We start from the raw sequence: 27,187 nt of genomic DNA on the forward strand, positions 1-27,187 counted from the left end.
TAAATTAATTAAATTAATATCTACCCAGTAGCCAAGTTAGATCGTCTAAGAATTATCTTTGAATTGTTCTTCTCCTTTATCCCTTAAATATAATAATTGCTAGCATGTATCAACTTTTACTATGTATCAGACATCTTTCTGAGTGCCCTACTTATGTTGTCTCATTTAATCCTTAGAGCAATCTTATATGTTAAGGCAGCAGGGACCGGTTTTATGGAAGACAGTTCTTCCACAGATGCGGCAGGGGTAAGGGGCTGGTTTGGGGATGAAACAGTGTCACCCCAGATCATTCCAGATCATGAGACATTAGTTCGATTCTCATAAGGAGCGTGCAGCCTAGATCCCTGATATGCGCAGTTGACAGTAGGGTTTGCACTTCTATGAAAATCTAATGCAGCCCTGATCTGACAGGAAGCGGATCTCAGGAGGTAATGCTTACTCGCCTTCACTCACCTCCTGCTGGGCACCCTGGTTCCTAACAGGCCAAGAACGGATAATATTCCACAGACCAGGGGTTGGGGACCCCTGTGTTAAGATACCATTTTTCTGATCTTAGTTATTTAAGATCAGAGCAGAACTGAAGGAGATAGAGACACACAAACCCTTCAAAAAATCAGTGAATCCAGGAGCTGGTTTTTTGAAAAGATCAACAAAATTGATAGACCGCTAGCAAGACTAATGAAGAAAAGAGAGAAGAATCAAACAGACGCAATAAAAAATGAAAAAGGGGTTATCACCACCGATCCCACAGAAATACAAACTACCATCACAGAATACTATAAACACCTCTATGCAAATAAACTAGAAAATCTAGAAGAAATGGATAAATTCCTCGACAAATACACCCTCCCAAGACCAAACCAGGAAGAAGTTGAATCTCTGAATAGACCAATAACAGGCTCTGAAATTGAGGCAATAATTAATAGCTTACCAACCAAAAGAAGTCCAGGACCAGATGGATTCACAGCCAAATTCTACCAGAGATACAAGGAGGAGCTGGTACCATTCCTTCTGAAACTATTCCAATCAATAGAAAAAGAGGGAATCCTCCCTAACTCATTTTATGAGGCCAGCATCATCCTGATACCAAAGCCTGGCAGAGACACAACAAAAAAAGAGAATTTTAGACCAATATCCCTGATGAACATCAATGCAGAAATCCTCAATATAATACTGGCAAACCGAATCCAGCAACACATCAAAAAGCTTATCCACCATGATCAAGTGGGCTTCATCCCTGAGATGCAAGGCTGGTTCAACATACGCAAATCAGTAAATGTAATCCAGCATATAAACAGAACCAAAGACAAAAACCACATGATTATCTCAATAGATGCAGAAAAGGCCTTTGACAAAATTCAACAACCCTTCATGCTAAAAACTCTCAATAAATTAGGCATTGATGGGACGTATTTCAAAATAATAAGAGCTATTTATGACAAACCAACAGCCAATATCATACTGAATGGGCAAAAACTGGAAGCATTCCCTTTGAAAACTGGCACAAGACAGGGATGCCCTCTCTCACCACTCCTATTCAACATAGTGTTGGAAGTTCTGGCCAGGGCAATCAGGCAGGAGAAGGAATAAAGGGTATCGTTTTGGAAAAGAGGAAGTCAAATTGTCGCTGTTTGCAGATGACATGATTGTATATCTAGAAAACCCCATCGTCTCAGCCCAAAATCTCCTTAAGCTGATAAGCAACTTCGGCAAAGTCTCAGGATACAAAATCAATGTGCAAAAATCACAAGCATTCTTATACACCAATAACAGACAAACAGAGAGCCAAATCATGAGTGAACTCCCATTCACAATTGCTTCAAAGAGAATAAAATACCTAGGAATCCAACTTACAGGGGATGTGAAGGACTTCTTCAAGGAGAACTACAAACCACTGCTCAATGAAATCAAAGAGGATACAAACAAATGGAAGAACATTCCATGCTCATGGGTAGGAAGAATCAATGTTGTGAAAATGGCCATACTGCCCAAGGTAATTTATAGATTCAATGCCATCCCCATCAAGCTACCAATGACTTTCTTCATGGAATTGGAAAAAACTACCTTAAAGTTCATATGGAACCAAAAAAGAGCCCGCATCGCCAAGTCAATCCTAAGCCAAAAGAACAAAGCTGGAGGCATCACGCTACCTGACTTCAAACTATACTACAAGGCTACAGTAACAAAAACAGGATGGTACTGGTACCAAAACAGAGATATAGACCAATGGAACAGACCAGAGCCCTCAGAAATAATGCCACACATCTGCAACCATCTGATCTTTGACAAACCTGACAAAAACAAGCAATGGGGAAAGGATTCCCTATTTAATAAATGGTGCTGGGAAAACTGGCTAGCCATATGTAGAAAGCTGCAACTGGATCCCTTCCTCACACCTTGTACAAAAATTAATTCAAGATGGATTAAAGACTTACATGTTAGACCTAAAACCATAAAAACCCTAGAAGAAAACCTAGGCAATACCATTCAGGACATAGGCATGGGCAAGGACTTCATGTCAAAAACACCAAAAGCAATGGCAACAAAAGCCAAAATTGACAAATGGGATCTAATTAAACTAAAGAGCTTCTCCCCAGCAAAAGAAACTACCATCAGAGTGAACAGGCAATCTACAGAATGGGAGAAAATTTTTGCAACCTACTCATCTGAAAAAGGGCTGATATCCAGAATCTACAAAGAACTCAAACAAATTTACAAGGAAAAAACAAACAACCCCATCAACAAGTGGGCAAAAGATATGAACAGACACTTCTCAAAAGAAGACATTTATGCAGCCAACAGACAGATGAAAAAATGCTCATCATCACTGGCCATCACAGAAATGCAAATCAAAACCACAATGAGATACCATCTCATACCAGTTAGAATGGCGATCATTAAAAAGTCAGGAAACAACAGGTGCTGGAGAGGATGTGGAGAAATAGGAACACCTTTACACTGTTGGTGGGACTGTAAACTAGTTCAACCATTGTGGAAGTCGGTGTGGCGATTCCTCAGGGTTTTAGAACTAGAAATATCATTTGACCCAGCCATCCCATTCCTGGGTTACTGGGTATATACCCAAAGGATTATAAATCATTCTGCTATAAAGACACATGCACACGTATGTTTATTGCGGCACTATTCACAATAGCAAAGACTTGGAACCAACCCAAATGTCCAACAACGATAGACTGGATTAAGAAAATGTGGCACATATACACCATGGAATACTATGCAGCCATAAAAAATGATGAGTTCATGTCCTTTGTAGGGACATGGATGAAACTGGAAACCATCATTCTCAGTAAACTATCGCAAGGACAAAAAACCAAAGGGAGGACACATTAGAGATATACCTAATCTAAAGACGATTAAGGGTCAGGAAACAAATGGCACATGGATACATATAAAAACTCAAAACCTAAAGTATAATTAAAAAAAAGGCTGGGCGCGGTGGCTCACGCTTGTAATCCCAGCACTTTGGGAGGCCGAGGCGGGCGGATCACGAGGTCAGGAGATCGAGACCACGGTGAAACCCTGTCTCTACTAAAAATAAAAAAAATAAAAAAAAAATCAGCCGGGCGTGGTGGCGGGCGCCTGTAGTCCCAGCTACTCAGAGAGGCTGAGGCAGGAGAGTGGCGCGATCTCGGCTCACTGCAAGCTCCGCCTCCCGGGTTCACGCCATTCTCCTGAAAAAAAAAAAAAAAAAAAAAAAAAAAAAAAAAAAAGAATGGTCAGCAGATACAGAGCAGGTGACAATTGAGCAGAGACCTGAAGGGAGAGAATAAGCCATGCAGATATCTGAAGGAAAAGTGTTACAGGCAGTGGGAACCAGAAGTAAAAAGTCCTGAGGCAGGAGCATGTTTGACTATTATAGAAACAGTGGGGAGGACAATGTGGGGCTGGAGAGGACTGAACAAAAGGGAGACTGAAGGAGAGTCAGAGTTGGGGAGTGGGGTACCCAATTCGTATATGGCTTTGTAAATCATTGTGGGGACTTGGGCTTTTTCTCTGAGTAAGACATGAAGCCGTTTTGAGAGTTTTGAGCAGATTAATGACATGGTGTAACATTATGTTAAAAAGCTTATTCTGGTTGCTGGGTGAAGAATAGATTGCTGAGGAACTAGGAGAGAATCTCTTACAATAATCTAGGATGGTAGCATAGGCCAACTGGTCAGATATTAGATATATTTTGAAGGTAGAGCTAGTATGTATCCTGATAGATTCAACATGGGATGTGAGAGAGAGGTATCAAGACAAAATTTTTGAAATTATAAATAATGCTAAAGTGATGACATTTATAATAATTTTTGTGCACATCTTTGATTCTTTTTTAGTAGAGATTCCTATAATAATTACTGATCAAACAACATGAACTTCTTGAGGTCCTTGACATATCCTGTTCAATTGCTTTCCAGAAAAGTGTTATCAATTTATATTCCTGTCAGCTGTGTATATGTGCTTTCTTGCCAGCATTAACTATTGTTCCTTAAAGGGAGTTTGCCTTGTTTGAAATGTTAAAAATTGTATTGCCTTGTTTTCTTTTAAGATAAGTATGGCCGCCTTTTATCAAGTACATATTTTGCTTACAGAAACTGCATACAATAGTCCCCCCTTGTCCATGGGGGGTATGTTTAAGACCCTCAGTTGCCTGAAACCAACAGATAGTACCAAACTCTATATATACTATGAACAATTTTTTTTCCTTCGTCATAGTTTCGTGGATAGAAGATTCGTTCTTACTGTAGATCTTAGGAGCCTCAGCATGTGATTTTTTTTCTTTTCTTACGAAGTCATGAACTTTTACCTTTTCCCTGAAAGAAAGCACTTTATGGCTTCTCTCTGGCATATCTAAATTGCCAGCATCACTACTCTTGCGCTTTGGTGCCAATGTTAAGTAGAATAAGAGTTACTTGAACACAAGCACTGTGATACTATGACAGTTGATCTGATAACCAAGGTGGCCACCAAACGACTAACAGGTAGGTAGCATCTACAGTGTGGAAATGCCGGACAAAGAGATGATTCACATCCTGGGCAGGACGGAGCTGGACAGTGTGAGATTTCACCGCCATGGTATTCAGAACGGAGCACAATTTAAAACTTATGAATCATTTCTGGAATTTTCAGTTTATTTAAAAATTTTTGAGACAGAGTCTTACTCTATTACTCAGGCTAGAATGCAGTGGTACAATCTCAGCTCACCACAACCTTCGCCTCCTGGGTCAAGCAATTGTGCCCCGGCCACCAGAGTAGCTGGAATTATAGTGTCAGCCATCTCGCTTGGCTCAATTTTTTTTTTTTTTTTTTTTGAGATGGAGTCTCACTCTGTCTCCCAGGCTGGAGTGCAGTGACATCATGATCTCAGCTCACTGCAACCTCTGCCTCCTGGGTTCAAGTGATTCTCCTGCCTCCGCTTTTCAAGCCTCGCAAGTAGCTGGGACTACAGGCACCTGCCACCACGCTCAGCCAATTTTTTTGTATTTTTAGTAGAGAGGGGGTTTCACCATGTTGGCCAGGCTGGTCTTGAACTTGTGACCTCAAATGATCCACCCATCTTGGCCTCCCAAAGTGCTGGGATTACAGACGTGAGCCACCGTGCCCGGCCTGCCTGGCTAACGTTTGTATATTTAAGAGAGAAGGGGTTTCACGATGTTGGCCAGGCTGATCTCAAACTCTTGACCTCAAATGATCCACCTTCCTCACCCTCCCACATTGCTGGGATTATAGGCATGAACCACCGTGCCCAGCCTGGAATTTTCCATTTAATATTTTCTGAAAGTCAGAAAGATAGTAGTAAGTGGCAGATCCAGGATTTGAATTGAGGTCCAGCCGCAAAGGCGTTACTTTTGAATCTGGATATAACTGCTTTTCACTGATTATTACTAAGATTTATTTATATATTTATTTATCGAGATGGAGTCTCACTCTGTCACCCAGGCTGGAGTGCAGTGACTCGATCTTGGCTCACTGCAACCTCTGCCTTCCGGGTTCAAGCGATTCTCCTCCCTCAGCCTCCTGAGTAGCTGGGATTACAGGCACTTGCCACTTGTCATTTTTCTATTATGACGTTAGTAGTTTTCTTTTGACTTACAAAAGCCCTTTCCATATTAACATTAACCCTTTGTTCTTCATTGCACTTAATTACTTCTGTTTGTCTTTTGCCATTCAATTTTGTTTATAATTTTTATATGTTGTATTAATTTTTTTTTTTTTAGACAGAGTCTCTCTCTGTCACCCAGGCTGGAGTGCAGTGGCACGATCTCGGCTCCCTGCAACGTCTGCCTCCCGAGTTCAAGTGATCTCCTGCCTCAGCCACCTGGGTAGCTGGGACTACAGGTGGGTGCCACCATGCCTGGCTAATTTTTGTATTTTTAATAGAGATGGGGTTTCACCATGCTGGCCAGGCTGGTCTCGAACTCTTGACCTCGTGATCTGCCTGCCTCAGCCCCTCCAAGTGCTAGGATTACAGAGGTGAGCCACCGCGCCCGGCCTTATATGTTGTATTAATTTTAACAGAGCTTTTGTATCTTTTCCTTTATTTTTCTGTTACTTTTAAACATAGAATATCTTACCTATTCTAAGGTTATTTAATATTCACTGATTTCTTAAAATAATTTTTAGAGTTTTTTATTTATTTATGTTTTTTTTTAGTTGGATTCTCGCTCTGTTGCCCAGGCTGGAGTGCAGTGGTGCAATCTCGGCTCACTGCAAGCTCTGCCTCCCGGGTTCACGCCATTCTCCTGTCTCAGCCTCCTGAGTAGCTGGGACTACAGGCGCCTGCCACCACACCCGGCTAATTTTTTGTGTTTTTAGTAGAGATGGGGTTTCACCATGTTAGCCAAGATGGTCTCGATCTCCTGACCTCGTGATCCACCCGCCTTGGCCTCCCAAAGTGCTGGGATTACAGGCATGAGCCACCGCGCCCAGCTGCATTTTCTTTATTTGACTCTGTAGTTATCTGAAATTTGTATTGATGTATGGGGCAAGATGAAGCCTTAAATGGATTTTTTCCCAATTTTTTTTTTTTTGAGACAGAGTCTCACACTGTTGCCTGTGCTAGTGTGCAGTGGCGCAATCTCGGCTCACTGCAGCCTCCGCCTCGCAGGTTCAAATGATTCTTCTGCCTCTGCCTCCCAAGTAGCTAGGATTGCAGGCATCCACCACCACGCCCGGCTAATTTTTTGTATTTTTAGTAGCGACAGGGTTTCACTGTTGGCCAGGTTGGTCTCGACCTCGTGACCTCATGATCCGCCCACCTCCACCTCCCAAAATGTTTCCCCAATTTTTCTAACATCATTTATTGGATGATCAACAAATGAATAGTTGAATCCCATTGAAGTATTTATGTTACATTCATGTATTTACTAGTTTCTATTGACCAGTTTTTATTGTCACATCTTAACATTTTGGTGATTTTATATTATAAATAATACATTATATAATTATTATAGGATATCTATAAGTAAGTTCCACTGCCACAAATTATCTTATTCAGTTATAATAAGATAATAATAATATATAATAAGTTATAGTACTTCCTAAAGTACCATACATTAAAAAATAAAAGAGTTAGTCCAGCCTTTACTGTGTTTGCTCTAAAGGTAAGTTAGCATAGATGCATACATAAAGAAAAAAACAGATCAGAGAAACTGAGCTATTGATCCTTCTTCAGTTTCTCTAAGGAAAAATCCAAACTTGGAAGAATTAGCAGTTATAGCAAACAGAGATTCCTTTATTTCAAAAGTCTTCTATAGTATCTCTGACTGCCCCCTCATGTCGTCTCCCTAGCAGTCCTATGGAATAAGTGTTTTCCTCTATAAAAAGTAAAAATGCTTTGCAGTAAAGTGTTTGTGTCTAGAGCATTCTTTTTAGGGGGATAGTTTTTTTTATGCAATGGGTTCTTAGTTGCAGCCAATTGGGGTATCTCAATTTTATAAACCATGAAAACAGTGAGTAATTTCTCTGGTTATTCACAAGCTGTCAAGAATGGTTTCAGGAAAACCAACCCAAATGCCCATCAATGATAGACTAGATAAAGAAAATGTGGTACATATATTCCATGGAATACTATGCAGCCATAAAAAGAATGAGATCATGTCCTTTGCAGAGACATGGACGGAGCTGGAAGCCATCATCCTCAGCAACCTAACACAGGAACAGAAAACCAAACACTGCATGTTCTCACTCATAAGTGGGAGTTGGACATTGAGAACACCTGGACACAGAGAGGGGAACAACATACACCAGGGCCTGTGGGTGGTGAGGGGAGGGAACTTAGAGGATGAGTCAATAGGTGCAGCAAACTACTATGGCACATGTATACCTATGTAACAAACCTGCACGTTCTGCACATGTATTCCATTTTTTGTTTATTTGTTGTTAGAATAAATAAAGAAAAAATAAATAAAAATTTTAAGAAAAAAAAAAGAATGGTTCCAGATACAACCTGAGTTTCCCAGGCTTGATACAAACGAGGTTCACATTTTATAGCCTTTTGCCCTTACTTGAAGACACCTATAAAATGTTCCATAAGAATTCCTGAGGTCTTTTCAGTTACTGACAGCTAGCTAAGTCTGGTATCAGAAATACCAGAATTCTAGAGATTGTGGTTTAGGTACTTCTCTGTATTTTCAGAAATTTTTCCCTAGAAATATTTCTCATATACACCCATGAATGTGTCCCTTCCATCTGTGCTCTCTCTGTTTCTCTCTTGCTCTCTCACTTTCTCACTCTTGTTCACTGTCTCTCTTGCTCTCTCTCTCTCTCTCACTGAATACTACTAACTGATGCACCAGAAAGGGGCCAAAACTGTGTTAGCAATCTGGCTCCCCCTCCATTGTCATATAACATCTTACACAAAGCAGGGAAGCTAATGCCTTGATATTTTATAGAGATATTGGTGAAACATTTCTCAGTTTTTATTTAAACTCACTCTCTTTTTAGAACCCACATGAGTCCATGGCACTAGGTCAGAGATAAATTAGAATGACCACCACCATAGTCTACTCAGAATCACTCCTCCTCTCCTTAGTCATTTAAGGCTTTTATTTTGGATCAAGCCTTTTGTAGTTATTTCACCTTCCTTCAGAGTGAGTTTTTCTCCCAGGATGCTTCAGTGCTTTATATAAATAAGCTTCTAGTAGGCTTATGCACTTGTTTACAACACAGGACCAGATTATAAGGGTTAAGCTGAGATCCCATTACAATGAGAATCTCTGAGCTCTGTGTCACAACATAACTTGTCCTCTCGTTTCTTTACTGTTTTCTTTCTTTTTCTTCATCTTGTTTTTATCCTATCAGTGGGTTATTCTGCTTCTGTCCACTTTAATATGTGTCTACACATTTAATTTAAATAAACTGTAGTCTACTTTTTAGCTAACTGGCAATCTTCTAACTAGTCATTATTTCATATACATTAAAAACCTCAAATTTGGACCAGTTTTTTAATTGGTACAAAATCTGGTTTGTGAAATAATATTATGCTTAGGTCAGAGGAAGCAGAGACCTCCCAAGGACTTCAGTGTGTAGTGACGAATAGCAAAATTTCATTCTTTCTGTCATTGGAGCAACCTACCTGGAGCTGAAAACTAAGTCAGATATCTTGAGTAGCTCCAGTGTTCTTGGGATAGTTTTAACAACTTACCTACTATCTTCAGGATTTACGTACTTTAGGGCCTTACCTCCACTTTATAGTGAGCCAGCTGTGACTAATGTTGATCTCTTGTTTTTTGAGGGAACAACAACTTAGATAGATGCGGTATCCCATGGGGAGCAGACAGTGTCTGAGATAGCTGGTACTAATAACAATAGCAAAATATGGTTACCTCGCAAGAACAAAAAGCATGAAGTATCTTAGCAAACCTTAGGCTTTATAGCCTCTAATTTGGACCAATCAGAATGTTCTAGGAGATTGCCAATCATGGCAATGGCTAAAGTAGAAAATTCTAGGAAGTGAAGTGTGCCTTCTGCCCTTCCAGAAAATATAATCCTGGGAAGTGCCTGCCTTTGCCTTGTGAATTGAGGAGGTAGTGAAATCATGGAAAATGTACAACTCTCAAAAATCAAAATAGGCTAATGTTATAGTGTAATTCTTAGATTTATATTTTGAAGCAAGCTTTCTTGCTTAAAATTCTTCCAGTGAGTTATTTTATTGTGAGCAGTTATCACCTTATGTGATTATGAATTAATTAACATTGACTAGAATCTATTAAAACAGAATACATTTCTGAAATATTTAAATTACAGAAAGGAAAATAAAATTATTTGGAAATTTTAGACCAAAAATTACCTGCTAAAATGGTTAAAAGGGCTCTCTTACCAAAACAAAAATGACAACAAAGTAAAAACCAGACTAACAAAACTAAGTAGTCTAGATTCTTCAGATTTGGAAACTTTCTAATCTAGATGATTAAAATACTAATACATTAAGCAGAGATGTGTCTTATTCAAAGGTTAGATTCCAATATTTCATATATCCAAAATTACCCTTGAAAATCCCTTAGGAAGCCATACATTAGAATTCAACAATCAGTATTAGAGAATCAGTGTATATTGTTGGCTTGTGTTTAAAAGCTCAGTTGTCTTTTAGAATATGTACTTTCTCTTTAAATCCTAGAGTCACACTGCTTATAGAGAGGTGCTCAGACTATGATAGGTATACGGGATTTATGAGTAACTGAGAAACCAGTAAATTCAAATCATTCATGTCATGCTTACTGCAGGGTATATGATTATTGAAAATCAGGCAGAATTATCAGTACTACTTACACAAGAAATAGTAACTTTTCTTTCTTTTATTGCCAAGCTTATTAGAGTTGAATTTATAATTAAGTTCATAAAGATACAACTCCATAGTATATGATTATGTTGTTAAAGTTTCACCTGAATTTTTGTATAATGCATTCACCCTTAAAATAGGAAAGAATGATACTATATCATTCCTTTATTCTCTACAGATAATGGATTCTGAATTAATGCATAGTATAGTAGGAAGCTATCATAAACCTCCAGAAAGAGTATTTGTTCCCTCATTCATCCAGAATGAACCATCTCAGAATTGCCATCCTGCGAACTTAGAAGTTACCTCTCCTAAGATACTTCATAGCCCAAATAGCCAAGGTAATGCTGATATAAAATTTGAAGAATGGTAAAAACATGCTATAAAAAACTTTTCATATTTATGTGGAATACAATATGATTGCATATTTAATCTTAACAAAACTCCTAACTTTGATTCTGTTGCTAAAAGTTTCTATGAACTTAGACAAATTACTTGACATTTTTTATTTTGGCTTCTTCAGCCATAAGATGAAGATTAATATAACCAGCTGGACATATATCACAGAGTTATCATAAAAACATCATTTGAAAACAGGAAAATACTCTTTGAAGAACAAAAGGTCAGATTTGGAATCCCAAACTAGATGATTAGAATGTTAGTGAATTAAATGGAATTGCATCTTATTCAAGAATTAGATTCAGAAATTGCATATATCCAAAATTATTCTTGAAAATATTTTAGGAAGCCAGTATATCAGAGTAAGTACAAAATACTAGTATTTTAACGTTTAAAATAGAAATGTAGGAGGATCTTAAAATTGAATTAGGAAAACATTTTATTACTCCAGGCATATTTTAAGCTGTGCAAATTCCTTTCTGAGATGCTGATATCACTTACTTTTTAAATCTTCTATAATAATGGTTGCTGTTAATAAATAAACTAATTTGGTGGAATAAACTATAAGAAATAATAATGCAAATCAATGTGCCAGCTACAGATACCATGTAAAGAGGAATAAATATAATTTATTTATCTCATTTATGAAAACCAAATGGTAATCTCTAGCAAGCATCTTTTTAATTTGATATAAATTATATGACAGTTAAAACTCTGAACTTATCTGAATCATGAAGATATTAATGTAGTTGAATATAAGTCACAGTAGTACAGAATACTATTATCTTTCAGGTCTGACATCAGGTAAACCATTAGGTTATAATTATCCTGGTTCTTAATACTGCATCATGGACAAAGAAACAATAAATATGTGTGATTTGACTAAAATGGAATACATCAAGAACTGAGAAAAAAAACCTATAACTTTAAACCTAAATTGCCATGTTAATTAGTAGAAATTATATTTTAATGTTCCTTATTCATATTTAGACTCTTATGCTCCCCAGACTGTACATTGTCTTCTTTAAGTCCTTTCATTTGAAAATATTTATTTTATTAAATTAAAATTGTGGTTATTACCCTTCTCAGTCTGAGAAATCACTAAATACAATAATAGATATAGTGTTTTTACAAGATAGAAAATGTGCGCCTCTTTAAAGTGTTGGTCATTATTTTTCATTTTTTGAAGAATATGCATTACTTGTACATTTTTCTGGCTCAGTAAGAAAAATATACTGCTCATTTTTCTTATGTTACTTTGATTGTAAGTGTTCAGAAACTTTCACTTAAAATATCAACAAAATTTTTTTTCAACAGCTCTTATTTTAGCCTTAAAAACTCTTCAGGAAAAAATTCATCGTTTAGAGCTGGAGAGAACACAAGCTGAAGATAACCTGAACATTCTTTCCAGAGAAGCAGCACAGTATAAGAAGGCCTTAGAGAATGAAACAAATGAGAGAAATCTGGCACACCAGGAGCTGATAAAGCAGAAAAAAGGTAAGAAATGCAGTAGTTCTCAGAAACCAGGGGTTACCAGAGTTTACAGTTCAAAAATAATAAACCTAGTCTAAGCCGATGTACTCAGATATCTTTATTCTTATATATATTCAAACTTTGGGACTTTGTTCTCAGACCTTTTGATATTTGTGAGAAAAAGATACAGTTTTGAACTTACCTCTATCATATCTAACTTATCATAATTCATAAATTCTAGAAATTAAAGGAAAAATTAAGATTTTAGACAAGTTGTGTTTAAAAGTTAGAATATTTTCAGAATAGCCAACAAACTCCAATTTAACCCGTAATTGAATATTTATTTTTTATTTTATTTATTTGTATTTGCAGTTAACACTAAACTTTAGAATTTGAAATACAGAACAACACTAGCAATTAAACAATATAAAACCAATAAAAATGAATAGAAAAGAATTTTATTTAACTTGAGAGGAAAGCAAGGTTAATTAGAAGACATAGGCAAATGGGGGAGGCTTCTGTGGAAATTATGAAAAATTTTAGAAATTTAGAACATAAGTATTTTATGTAATTTCACTTCAAAACTTAAGACTTTCTTTTTCCTTTTTACACTACACTCATCCTCATAAACAAGGCTCTAGTTTGTGTTTCAACTTAGAAGTAGAATGAAGAAATGGGGAGAAAAATATTTCTGAGGTAATTGGACAAAAGTAGAAGAAAGGGCTAAGGAAAGTAAAGAGTTAAAGGATTAGAAATAGGTTGCTTTCTGCTGTGGAATTAGCTGTTCTGCCAGCAGTCAAGAACAGGGGAAAATGAGAGTGGTAGATGCATATACCTGAGTTTCCTGAAAGAGAAGAAATATATTGATAGGTAAGAAACTTTCAGCCTCTGTTTTTCCAGATGATGTTATTTCCATCAACAACCAGGATATTTATCATCCCACAAGTTACTGACATCCTCCTCTTTCAGAAGTGTGCCCTCTGGATTTTTAGGAGGAAACAATATTAAACCAGTTCTGTGTAATTAATGAGCTATTTACAAATATATTTTCATAACTCTGGGAGAGTCAATACTCAGAGATAAAGGAGGCCTTGAACTTTTAGCTCTTGATTGAATTCACATAGTACATTTCTTGTGATAACCAAATCTCTGATCTATATGATAATCAGGTAATTGACTGGTTATTATTTTGTCTTTTTCATAGATATAAGTATACAGTTAAGCTCAGCCCAGTCTCGTTGTACTCTTCTAGAGAAGCAACTAGAATATACAAAGAGAATGGTTCTCAATGTAGAGCGAGAAAAGAACATGATCCTAGAACAACAGGTGAGCATATTTTCTATAAGGAATGATAATATAATTTTGTATGTTTTTGAAGAATATTTTAATTTCATGGGAAAATTCAAAGGCAAAGGAGGCATAATGTTAGAATGAGGTCTAACTTACATGTAATTGGAGTTTCAAAAGGAAAGGAAAGGGAAAATAGGGGAAAAGCAATATTTGAAGAGATAATGGCTAAGAATGTTACAAAATGTATTAAAAAGTAAAATTACTAGCCTGGCCAACATGGTGAAACTCCATCTCTACTAAAAATACAAAAATTAGCCGGGCTTGGTGACAGGCATCTGTAATCTCATCTACTCAGGAGGCTGAGGCAGGAGAATCGCTTGAACCCGGGAGGCAGAGGTTGCAGTGAGCTGAGATTGTGCCATTGCACTCCAGCCTGGACGATAGAGCAAGACTCTGTCTCAAAAAAAAAAAAGAAAAGTAAAATCTTAAAAGCATCCAGAAAAAAAAATATTACACTCAAAGAGACAACAATTAAAGTGATAGCTGACTTCTCAACTGAAAGTACTGAACCCAGAAGACAAGGGACTGATAGAGTTAAGATGTTAAAAGAAAATAAGTACTGGTCTAGAATTCTATGCCTGGGGGAAGTATCGTTCAGAAATAAAGACATTTTAAGACTAAAAAGACTGAGATAATTTGTTACTAGTAGGTCCACTCTAAAGAGAACACTAAAGGACATCAGACAGAAGGAAAATGACCTTTGGTAGAAGGTCAGAGATGCAGAAAGGAATGAAGAGCAATGAAGATGGTAAATATGTGGATAAATCTAAATGAATATTATATAAGGCAACAATAATAATGCTTTGTATGGTTTAAATATAAAGAATTAAAATTCATCAGAACAATGGCTTATATATTAGGAAGAAGTAAAGTAGTTTAAAGTGTTCTAATATCCTTGCATTTTCTTGGCAGAAGGGTAAAAGTACCAATCAATACTGGATTTTGATGGGTCAAATACATAACAGATTTTTAAGGAACTAGAGAATTTAATTCTAAAATTTATATGGAAAAGCAAAGGTCCAAGAACAGCCAAAGTGTTCTGAAGAAGAATAAGATGAAAGTCTTTCTCTAGTTGATATTGAAACAAATTATGATCCTTTTTAATAGCTGCTCTATGAACTAAAATATATATTCTTAACTAACCACAGTCTGCCAGAAATCTGTATTAAAATATTTCACATATAATGTAGGATCCTCTTTCAGTATGCTTCCTCTTATTCCCCTTTGTGCTATAGTTTTCATATATTTTATTTCTGCATTTGTCATACAACCCACAATACATTATTATTTTTGCTTCAAATGGTCAATTATCCTTTCAGGAAAATTAGGAAACAAAAATATATATTTTTTACCATTTTCTGTGCTTTTTATTTTTGTGTAGATTTTGTTTTCCATTTGATATCATTTTTCTTCAGTCTGAAGGAAAATATCAGAATGCTAAGTATTGTCTTAGCATTTATTTATCTGGAAAAGTCTATTTCACTGTCATTTGTGAAAGATATTTTGGCTGGATATAGAATTCTAGGTGACATCTTTTTTTCTTTAAGCACATTGAAGATTTTGTTCCTGTTGCCTTCTGGATCTCATAGTTTCTAATCAGAGTTCTTCTCTTTATTCCTCTATGCAGAATGTGTCATCATTTCTCAGGCTGCTATTAAGATTTTCCCCTTTATCACTGGTTTTCAACAATATGTTGCTAAGTGTTTTTTTTAATGCTTGAACCTTTTGAGATTCTTGAATCTGTCAGTATTTTTCGTTAAATTGGAACATTTTCAACCATTATCCTTCAAATAATTATTCTGTCCCACCTCTCTCTCTTCTTGTCTGGGACTTCAACTAAATGTTATTAAACCACAGGTTACTAAGACTCTGTTTATTGGTATTGTTTTTGGTTTTGTTTTAATTAATAGACTTTATCTTTTTTTTTTTTTTTTTGGAGTCAGAGTTTCGCTCTTATCACCCAGGCTGGAGTGCAGTGGCACAATCTTGGCTCACTGCAACCTCCACCTCCCTGGTTCAAGCGATTCTCCTGCCTCAGCCTCCCAAGTAGCTGGGATTACAGGCACCCGCCACCACACCCAGCTAACTCTTTGTATTTTTAGTAGAGACAGGGTTTCGCCATGTTGGGGCAGGCTGGTCTCAAACTCCTGACCTCAGGTGATCCACCCACCTCGGCCTCCCAAAGAGGTGGGATTACAGGTGTGAGCCACCGTGCCCAGCCTAGACTTTATCTTTTACAGCCATTTTAGGTTTATAGAAAATTGAGCAGATAGTATAGAAAGAGTTCTTGCTCCCTCACGGTTGCCCCTATTATTAATACTTTACATTGGTATGGTTATAAATGCCATTACAAAATAGCATATAGATGTGTGTGCGTGCGTGCGTGCGTGTGTGTGTGTGTAACTTTCCTTTTCTCCGTGTTCTTTTTATGTTTTATTCCTCTGATAGCTGCTTTTCTATGTTAGAGAGAGGATAAGTTAATGAGTATGTTTGGTCACCTTGTAAATAACACTATTTAATACAGGTTTTGTTAATAATGGTTTTCTTAGGCCAGACTTGGTAGCTCACGCCTGTAATCCCAGCACTTTGGGAGACCAAGGTGGGCAGATGACTTGAGGTCGGGAGTTCAAGACTAGCCTGAGCAACACGTGAAACCACGTCTCTACTAAAAATACAAAACTTAGTGTAGGGCATGGTGGCAGGCGCTTGTAATCCCAGCTACTTGGGAGGCTGAGGAGGGAGAATCGCTTGAACCCAGGAGACAGAGGTTGCAGTGAGCCAAGATCATGCTGCGGCACTCCAGCCTGGGCAACAGCAAGACTCTGTCTCAAAAAGAAAAGAAAAGTTTTCCATAATAGAATTAATTTATATTCTATACAAAGATGCATAAACGATTTTGTTTCACTGATGCTAATATAACACATCTAATCTGCGCTTTTTTTTTTTTTTTTTTTTGAGACAAGGTCTCACTCTGTTGCCCAGACTGGAGCATGGTGGCACAGTCACTGCTTACTATAACCTTGGTTTTCCAGGCTCAAGCAATCTTCTCATCTCAGCCTCCCAAGCAGCTGAGACTACAGGTGTGCATGCACCACCATGTCCAGCTAATTTTTAAGTTTTTTGTAGAGGAGGGGTCCCATTATGTTGCCCAGGCTGGCCTCAAACTCCAGGGTTCAAGCAATCCTCCCACCTCAGCCTCCCAAAGTGCTTGAATTACAGGTATGAGCCACCACACCTGGCCTTTTTTGCGTGTTATATTTGCTCTTTAAAAGTGTTTGATTTTCAGAAAAAAAAATTTTTAACTTAAATTTAAAAAATTATGACTTTAAGATTGAAAAAAATAAATAACATAAAGTATTTGATTTTCTTGTTTTTTGCTTGTAAGCACCTAAAGTGTGTGTGTTTATGTACATGTTTCTTAAGATATTTATGTTTTGTTTTGAGTTCTCAGAAATTGTATTATTCTTGTTCCATTGGCATTACTTGCCAAATTCAGGGTTGTTATTTTATTTTTATCCTTTCTAGGCCCAGCTTCAGAGGGAAAAAGAACAAGATCAGATGAAACTGTATGCAAAACTTGAAAAGCTTGATGTCTTAGAAAAAGAGTGTTTTAGACTTACAACAACTCAGAAAACTGCTGAGGTAAGCTTTCTTTGAAGTGATGACAACAGGAATAAATCTTTAGTGTTAAGCATAATTGGTATTTTATGTGAATGTAGAGTAAATCTTAGATTTATAAAACCTCATTTACAACTTTTTATAATCCAGATATGAATTCTCACCTATAGAATGAAAAGTTAATGTGTTCTGTCACAGTATGAATGAGCTGTCTTTTGATGTGAAATTGTAATTTTGACTTCTAATATGGCAGGATATTTTCATTGGTCAGATACTTTACCTAAAGGGTATTGAAAAATTGTCTTTCACCGCTTGTAGTTAAATTAAGCCTATACCAGTTCCCCTCTTCATCCTTTTTCCCTCCAAATCCTTTCCATTTTATAGGGTTTTCTCACTGTCATACTTCCCCTAGGAAGTCCTCCTTGAACTCTCTAACACTCAGGAAGTTCTCCCTTTGAAATAGTACTGTCCTCCTATTCTGAACCACACCACAGATGTAAGATATAATACTTACACATATAAGGTTCTATGTATATATGGTGCCTGTCAAGTTATTTCCTTGCTTTGTTGTTTTATTGTTTTATGAATATTGCTCTTTTTTTCTTTTCACACAATATAGGTTGGGTATCCCTAATCCAAAAATCCAAAATCTGATATACTCCAAAATCCAAAACTTTTTGAGCACTAATAATAATGTTCAGAAGAAATGTTCACTGGAGCATATGGGATTTTGATTTTTTGGATTAGGGATACCGAAACGGTAATAAAAATATTCCAAAATCAAAAATATCTCTGGTTCCAAACACTTAAGATAAGGGATCTTCAATCTGTATAAGCTCTTAAGTAACAAGGACCACATTGTATATTTCTATTATGTCTTTTCACTGTTCTCCCAAAAGTACTACTCTTATCACATATATGCAAATAGTAGAAATTTTTTTTTTATGTTTTGAATGAAACGTTGAGACCCAAGACTATAATTGTTTGACCTACACCTTTAGTACCCTTAAAAGTTTCATCATAATGATTTTGTTGCTGGAAGTTAATAAAGCCTATGTGTGTGTATATTCTTTGCTTTCCCTTTGTTCTCCTTGTATGTAATAGAAGGTAAAGAAGCAAAGAAAGAAGTGGGAAGAAAGCCAAGAAAAATCTTAACATCTTGTGCCATTCCTTTTTCTTATTTTCTGCCTTAATTTGCCAAACTCTTAAGAATCAAGACCCTCTAGGACTCTATTTGGAAAAGAAACAAAGGATATTTGGCTCTAGGTTTTATATAACAATCTTAGTTTTTACTCTTTTGCAGGACAAGATTAAACATTTAGAAGAAAAACTTAAGGAAGAAGAACATCAACGTAAGCTATTTCAAGACAAAGCTTCTGAGGTAAATATAGCACTATATAATCTATCACAGTAAACCATATATGTTTTATTATATTTTTATTTTCATTAACTGAAGCCTATGTTCTAGATTCTAATTTCTGCTTCCTAAATTGTCTTTTCATTATAATAGATTCTCAGTCAGCCAGTATGATACATTGATGTATTACCAAGAGGTCTTTTAATCTTCTGAAATTCTGACAAATACATATATTCTCAGTTGAAGGAACTCCTAGGATAGATTGTTTTCAGTTTGATTTCTATATGTATATTAAATAACTTATTCTTTTATAAACAGAAAATTATTGTAATTACCAATAGACTTAGTGACCTTCATACGTACAAAAACAGTGTCTTGGATTTTCTTTTCTTTTCTTTTCTTCTTCAAAAAGCATTTTTATATTTATAAACTTAGACCTGATATCTCATTACAATGTTTTTCCATGTTACAAATCAATGTTATAACCTTTTTTAAAAATATTACAGCTTCAAACTGGACTTGAAATCAGTAAAATTATAATGTCTTCAGTTTCAAATCTAAAGCACTCCAAGGAAAAGAAGAAATCTTCAAAGGTGTGCATATAAAATTTTTTCCCAAACAAAAATACTGCTAATACTTATTTATATACCCTTTTAATGCTTGTATCTACCCCTTTCCAAAAAGGATTTGAAGATATAAAATAAAAGTCATGCAATAATGCGTGCCAAGTAATGGATGATGGTTTGGGGTATAAGGACAGAAAATTTCATAAGATTCAGGTTAAAAAAAGTAGCAGCAGTCATGTACAAAATTTAGCTCTGAGTTTGCTTGACAACCAAAGCAAAAAGGAACATATAATGGACACTATAACTATCTTTGTGAAATAACAGGAAGCACTCCAGTTTTTCTAGAAAGATTAACATTTTTCTAGTTTTAAACTTCTGGAGAAGCATATTTTGTGATACTTTGTAAAAGAGGCACTAAACAACACAGTAGATACTGACAACATAATAGATCCTGAAAGCAGTTTTATGTAATATATAGACAATAAAAAATAAGGGGTTTTTTATAGACCTGTTAAGTCTGTAAAGTCATTTATATATGGAATTTATTGTTGTATGTAATTTCTATGCTTATTTCTTGTGAATTTGCCCAAAAGTAAGGATTGGAGAGTTAGTACTTTATAGACCAATATTTTCTTTAGATGAATTGATGTTTTGAATGTATGCTATTCAAGTAACCCTTCTTAATTATATATAATGGTATGAAAAAAGTTTTTAATCCCTTTTAATCTTATGATTCTGGAATTATGGTTTTGATGGCCATTATTACTATTTATTCAGATATGAATGGAGTGAGTGTTCTCTGTGCGATTTGCTGTGGGGGACAGGAGATGCTATTTGGGAATTCTGGCCACTGCCATATACTTAGCTTGTGAATAAAATAATGGAGAGAACAGTATACTTAACTTTGGCTACTGTTTTATTACGTAAATAAAAATTAATGTTCAATACTTGGGCTGTATTTTTCATAATTTTTTCATTTTAAAGAATTTTCAAACTACAATAACGAACAATATTTCCCCAATATGACTTATTTTGGCTGTTTCCTTTCCTAAATATTTTTTTTGTGTCTTATTTGTGCAATGAGATTCACAGCTACAAAGCCAAATAGAAAAATCACTATAAGTAATTTGCCAGTGGAACAATATTGCCCAATATGTATGTTTTATGGCATCCTTTCTCTGATGAGTTAATGGAACTTTTTTCAGTTTACCTATTTATTATAAAATAGTGAAGGTACAGGGAGAAGATAAAAGAAATGAAGGAAAGAAAGAAAGAAAAGGTAACTCCTGGAAGAGAAGAGAGTAATTAACAGCAGAATCATTTTATGGAAGTACTTAGTTCAAATCCCAAGTTCACAGGGTATGCAAATAATGATGTCTCTTTTTAAAGATGGAGGGAGTGCTAAAGTTGCTGAAAGTAGGATCAGATTTCAAGAAGCCTCTATGAGAGACCTGCTTCCCATCACACTGTTTCTCCATGTTCTGGACATAGTTCATTCAACTCTTACATAGGCTGGTATCTCTAGGTGATAAAAAGATAAGACAGGAATTTGTGAGAAACAGATAAATATATAAGTATAAAACAGTATAATAGAAGATTAATAGAAGTTTAAACAAAGTGTTGTGGTGCTGTGTAGACAAAGGAGTATGTGAAAGGTAATCCAAGAGCAATATTAAAGGAAGCCTTGAAGAATTAAATATTGACAGACTGAGATGAGGAAAAATGTATTATAGTCTGAGGGAATTGTTGGTTTTTCCAGGGACCTATAAGTAATAGTCCAGTAGTAGGGGTGAGATGGGATAATAATGAACGTTAAAATGGAAAATATAGCTTGGGGTGAGCTAATGGCTGACCTTGAGTGCCATGTTAAGAGTTTGAACTTTTATTCTATAAACAGGAACTATCGAAGGTTTCTGAGAAGAGTAGGGACATGATTAGAGTTGTAATTTTAGATGGTAACTGACAGCAGTAGGAGAGTTTTACAAGACAAAAATCAGATGTGTAGATTTTATGAGAGAATCATATGTGTAAATTCATGTCACTATCACAATAATCAAGATACAGAACTCTTCCACCACTAAAAAACTCCTTCATGCAATCCCTCTATAGCTACACATCCCCTTCCCTGAACATTGGCAACCTCTAATCTGTTCACCATCTGTGTATTTTATTATTTCAAGAATGTTATATAAATGGAATTATACAGTATGTAACTTTTTGCGGTTGGCTTTTTTCCCTTGAGGTCCATTCAAGTTGTCATATGTCTCAATACATCCTTTTTATTTCTGTGTGGTATTCCGCATTATGGATGTACCACAGTTTAACCATTCATCTGTTAAAGGATATCTGGAGCCGGGCGCGGTGGCTCCCAACAGTTTGGGAGGCCAAGGCGAGTGGATCATTCGAGGTCAGGAGTTCGAGACCAGCCTGGCCAATATGGTGAAACCCCATCTCTACTAAAAATACAAAAATTAGCCGGGCAGTAGTGGCACACACCTGTAATCCCAGCTACTTGGGAGACTAAGGCAGGAGAATCGCTTGAGCCTGGGAGACGGAGGTTGCGGTGAGCCAAGATCATACCACTGCACTCCAGTCTGGGTAACAGAATGAGACCCTGTCTCAAAAAAAAAAAAAAAAAAAGGATATTTCAATTGTTCACAGTTTTTTAGCTATTACAAATAAAGCTGCTATGAACATTTGTGTACAGGTATTTATGTGAACATAAGTTTTCATTTTTCTAAGATAAATGCCTAAGAGAGCAATTGTTGGGTCATGTGATAAGTACATTTTTAGCTTTATAAGAAACTGCCAAACTGTCTTCCAAAATGGCTGTACCATTTTGTATTCCCACCAACAATATGTGAGTGATTTTATTTTCTCTGCATGCTTGCCAACATTTGGTATTGTCACTGTTTTTTATTTTGGCCATTCCGATAGATGTGCAGTGATATTTCACTGTAATTTTAACTTGCATTTTCATAATTAATGATGTTGAATATCTTTTCGTATGTTTGTCATATGTATGTCCTTGTCAATGAAATTTCTGTCCATGTCTTTTGCCCATTTTCCAGTTGCACTGTTTTCTGTTGAGTTTTGAGAGTTCTTCATATTGTAACTAACTTTTAAAATAATTTCTTGTTTACGTTTTTTTCTTGCCAATCTCTAGAAAACTAAATGTATAAAGAGAGGACCACCTTGGCAAATTTGTTCAAAGTTTGGAGCACTGCCTTTTGTGGCTGAAAAGGTGAGAGGGGATAAAATGAAGATAGTTGTTCAAAAAAACTCCTGTTTTGTTGTAAGTGCTATTTAAATATCTTCAGTCATTTAAAATTATTCTCAGTTGTTTCTTTTCCCATAAGTGTACCAGTGCAAGCTGTTCTGTGAATGCAAGTATGCAAAACTTTTTGCAGATGAGGCAACATCGTGATCCACATATCCTTCAGAAACCTTTTAACGTGACTGAGACTAGATGTCTCCCCAAGCCTTCTAGAACAACTTTCTGGTGTAAGGCTATTCCTCCTGACTCAGAAAAGTCCATTTCCATTTGTGACAATTTGTCTGAACTTTTGATGGCAATGCAAGATGAGCTGGACCAAATGAGCATGTAAGTATTTATATTCTTTTTTTTTTTTTAAGAGACAGTGTCTCGCTATGTTGCCCAGACTAGTCTTGAACTCCTGGTTTCAGGCAATCCTCCTGCCTCGGCCTCCCAAAGTGCTAGGATTACAAGCATGAACCACCGTGCCTGGCCAGTATTTTTATTCTTTATCAGGAGAAGTACCATATCACTTTTTCTTCTTAGTCTTAAAAACAATACCACTTATAAATTCTTAAAGACGTTACTTAGCCATTTGGACAGTTTGTTGCCACTATTTTTCATTGTATTTATTACTATTTAAAATTTCAATTCTTTATAGCTACTACTTTTTCATTCTAAGGTATTTCTGTATTCCCAAAATCTGGACTGATAGATATTACCATCATTCTAACATACAGGATCTGATGACCTTAGATTAAAACTCACAAAAGCTTTTATAAGAAAGGCTCTCCTTTTGTGTTTTAGAATCTTTTAGCTGAATGAATTATTTCATTAGACAAGTAGGAATGTAATTCCTTGTTTTAGACTCTGGCTGGTCTGCATTACAAATTTTGAAGCATCTGTAGTAAAGAAGATTTCCATATGGGATACATTATATTGTGCCCACCTGCTTAAATATATATTCAACAGAAATTCCAGAACTACGTGATTTGGCTGACCAGCTAGTTGATCTAAGACCTCTGTAGAATATATAACTCTTTCTATTAACAGCATTTCAGTAGGCTAACTCCAAATCCGGAAGTTTTTCAGGCAGATACTTCCACAGCTGGAATTTTTCCAAAGATCCTATATCAATAATGAGGAAGAAAGCCCTTCAATACCTCTGTTAAAGACATCACACATTTTGCTACATTGAGCTATGAGCATCAGGAATTCGGATGTTTTTAAAAGTTGCTTAGCAGTCTTAAGATATTTCTAAAGGTATTTAATTTCAAATCACAGGAGCCTGGTTATATTTACCATAGATTTAATTAACCCTAAAGAAAGAGGCTGTTTTTAAAGGTTAATATTTAACTGACTAAAATTTATGATTTAACAGAAAATTGCTTAATTATGGCAAAGAAATATATGCAATAAACTATAATAGTGCTTAATATTTGCTATTCTTTCATAGGGAGCACCAAGAACTACTGAAACAAATGAAGAAAACTGAAAGCCATTCAGTCTGTGACGACATAGAATGTGAACTAGAGTGTTTACTCAAGAAAATGGAAATTAAAGGAGAACAAATCTCCAAAGTGAAGAAGCATCAAGACAGTGTAAGAAGGCTTTAGTAAGAGATTTTAATAAAAAGATAAAATATCTGGATTCAGTGTTGTATCTCTGTATGACTTTCCAAATTTGAGGTCTGTATATGGGATTTAGTGAAAAGATGGATGGTAGTCCCTTAGGCCTATGACAGAATAGAGCCATCTGTCCCATTGGAATAACATGGACCTCCTACATAACTCTCCAAGTTAAAATTTTTTAAGTGAGCAAATAAGTTCAGTTATGTATTCAGAAATTGCTGTGGGGAAATTGTGAGGCAGACTAAACTTGCCTTAGCAGCCCTCCAGTTACCCTTTTAGCATTCTTTTTCATTTTCCTTCTCTCTTCTAATGCCTTAATGATACCCGTTTTGTCAGCAGGTCTCTCATTCACTACCAGACATAAACCTGGCTCCCAAGCAGTGCCCCAGTCCTTAAAGCATGATTTCCCCTTTCCCCAAAACAAGCTGTGTTATGTTCCATTCCCTGGGGTCCTATACTCAGCTAGCTGTAGTGAGTAGGACAGGGATGGTGAGGAAAACTCTATACTTGTATGTTAAGATGTAATAACTAAGAATAGCTAACAGTTTTCTTATTTTAACAGAAAAATCATGGAATGTAATATTTAATTCCAAGACAATGACTCCGTAGGTTGAACTTGCAGCACTATTACACTGCTGGAGCAGAAAGCAGAGGGAGCCTTTCCCAGGAACCCTCAAGTCACATCATGTAGCCATCTGCCTATGGACAAAATCATCATTCATATAAGTTAGTGATATATGAATGTCACAAATAAGCCTCCCCGCCTTTTATAGGAAAATAATAAAAGATGCAGAATATTATTACTTTTATTCTTATTGTGGGAAAGAAGGAAAGGAAGAAAGAAAGAAGTGAAATTTTTAAAACAAATATTTTTATTTTACTGGCTCTTAAGGCTATAGTAAGTAAAAATTTCTGTATGATTGTTTTGGAGTGAAAATTCTACAACTTGTACACTTTCTTGAAATTGCATAGGAGAAACTTGAAAGGAATAGAAGAATTATCATTTTTAAAACTCAGGTAGTATATATATACTATATTTTGAAAAACATGATTTATATTCCATAATAGCTATAGCAGTATAAATTTTAAGCATTTTATTATGATAAATGTAATATCTGTAATAAAAATTGACTGTTAGCCAAATAGAGAACTAGGTACTCCCCCAAAGTCTGGATCAGCTCTACAAATTAGACCTATGCTCAAGTGAAATAGCTTAAGTAATGGGTTGGACTTTGAAGAAATGGATTTTGGCTAGTTGATATGTATTGTTTTTGTTTAATTCTGTCTGCCTCCACTATTACCATATACTACTCAAGGTGATAAAGTTATTCCCTTAACTTTTTTTTAAACTCTCATTCAGTAGTACTTTAAATTCAGGAATACACAAAAGTATTTGTACACAAAAGTATTCCTGAATTTAAAGTACTACTGAATGGCAATTAAAAAAAAACACATATTTATACACACACACACATATATATATATACATATACACATACATATGCACACGTGTGTGTGTATAACTTTCAAAACTTGATACTCATTCCTAGAACTGATTATTTGCTTTGCTGTTAATGTTACCTGAAAGGTTATTCTCTGTCCTCTCTGTTCTCTAGTTTTTACCAGTTTAAAATCTTATATACAACCTTTCCCTCAATCTCTGCAGCCCATGTTGACCTTATCTGACTTTGGCCTTCTTACATATACACTTTTTGTCTTATTCAAAGTTACCCTGGCTCAGAGTATTCTCTGGTTGTCACATATGTGCTTTTTTTCACTAATAGGAGCAGTAAGCTCCTTGAAAGTAAGAGCTTTTTTCTTCATTATATTTCTACCTGACAAGCAGAGTGTTAGGCATGTAATAGATGTTCAATAAATTAAAAACTTACTGAATTGAACTTTTTAATGTTCAATTTTAACTTTTTAACTTTAAACCATCAATTCAACCTATTTTGGAATGTATTTTTAGTATATTTTTGACTAAAATGTTAGATTTTTTTTTTCTCTCCAGGTCCGTAAACTGCTGCAAAAAGTTCAAAACTCAAAGATGAGTGAAGCTTCAGGTATTCAGCAAGAAGACAGCTACCCTAGAGGATCAAAGAACATAAAAAGTATCCCCAGAAAATGTTTGACTGACACTAACCTTTTTCAGAAAAACAGCAGCTCTCATCCAATACGAGTTCATAATCTTCAAATGAAATTGAGAAGAGATGATATCATGTGGGAACAGTAATAAAACAGTAAAACTGTCACCTTAATGAACTTTGTCAATGATACCTTGAATTGTCTAAAGTGGTTTTAATTTAATATAACTTTGTGACATTTTGAATCATGTTTCTAGCTTCTATAAAACATGAAGTTGCAGTATTTAAAAATTAATGCCTAATGACCTACTGGGTTCCAAATAATAAATTAATTACTGTTTTATTTTTCTTACTGATTGAAGCCCATAACTTCATCTTGTCTTGGAAACATTGTTTGCTTTGCAGATATCTTAAGCTAAATTTAAGAAATTGTACTAGATTGACAATATTCAAAATTGAGTTAAATCCGAGCTACAAGTACCATTCATTCCACTTTTCATTTAGTAGGTTTGGAACCTTAAAAACCAATGTTAAATGAACAGAGTTCAGAAAGATCATTTAGCTTTCCTGGTGCCTTCTTTCTATTTTGTTTTAGAGCTGTGAAATGTTTTTCTCTTTTGGAAAAGGAAAAACTTAACAGTTACACAGTTTTATGAAGAAGTCTTTAATC

At 35.7% G+C, this 27,187-nt stretch overlaps 1 protein-coding gene across 6 annotated transcripts in view; it reads left to right on the plus strand.

The window, feature by feature from the left end:
* The window catches only part of CEP57L1 (centrosomal protein 57 like 1), an 83,326-nt gene extending 56,610 nt beyond the window's left edge, over window positions 1-26,716 (plus strand). For 2 of the 6 annotated variants that reach the window (XM_058435457.1, XM_058435458.1), the window contains exons 2-12: window positions 6,222-6,342; window positions 10,962-11,124; window positions 12,500-12,679; window positions 13,860-13,981; window positions 17,531-17,647; window positions 18,927-19,004; window positions 19,487-19,573; window positions 22,713-22,790; window positions 22,957-23,150; window positions 24,259-24,403; window positions 26,445-26,716. In XM_058435457.1, the coding sequence (XP_058291440.1) occupies window positions 10,965-11,124; window positions 12,500-12,679; window positions 13,860-13,981; window positions 17,531-17,647; window positions 18,927-19,004; window positions 19,487-19,573; window positions 22,713-22,790; window positions 22,957-23,150; window positions 24,259-24,403; window positions 26,445-26,666 (1,383 nt within the window). In that variant the 5' untranslated portion in view covers window positions 6,222-6,342; window positions 10,962-10,964 and the 3' untranslated portion in view covers window positions 26,667-26,716. Of the gene's footprint in view, window positions 1-6,221; window positions 6,343-10,961; window positions 11,125-12,499; window positions 12,680-13,859; window positions 13,982-17,530; window positions 17,648-18,926; window positions 19,005-19,486; window positions 19,574-22,712; window positions 22,791-22,956; window positions 23,151-24,258; window positions 24,418-26,444 lie in introns of all 6 variants that reach the window. The other 4 variants (XM_058435459.1, XM_032156249.2, XM_058435461.1 and 1 more) reach the window with 3 other exon arrangements.
* Window positions 26,717-27,187: the final 471 nt, after the last annotated feature.

Source organism: Hylobates moloch, unplaced genomic scaffold, assembly GCF_009828535.3.
Source record: "Hylobates moloch isolate HMO894 unplaced genomic scaffold, HMol_V3 SCAFFOLD_2, whole genome shotgun sequence".
In the NCBI taxonomy this organism is placed as follows: Eukaryota; Metazoa; Chordata; class Mammalia; order Primates; family Hylobatidae; genus Hylobates; species Hylobates moloch.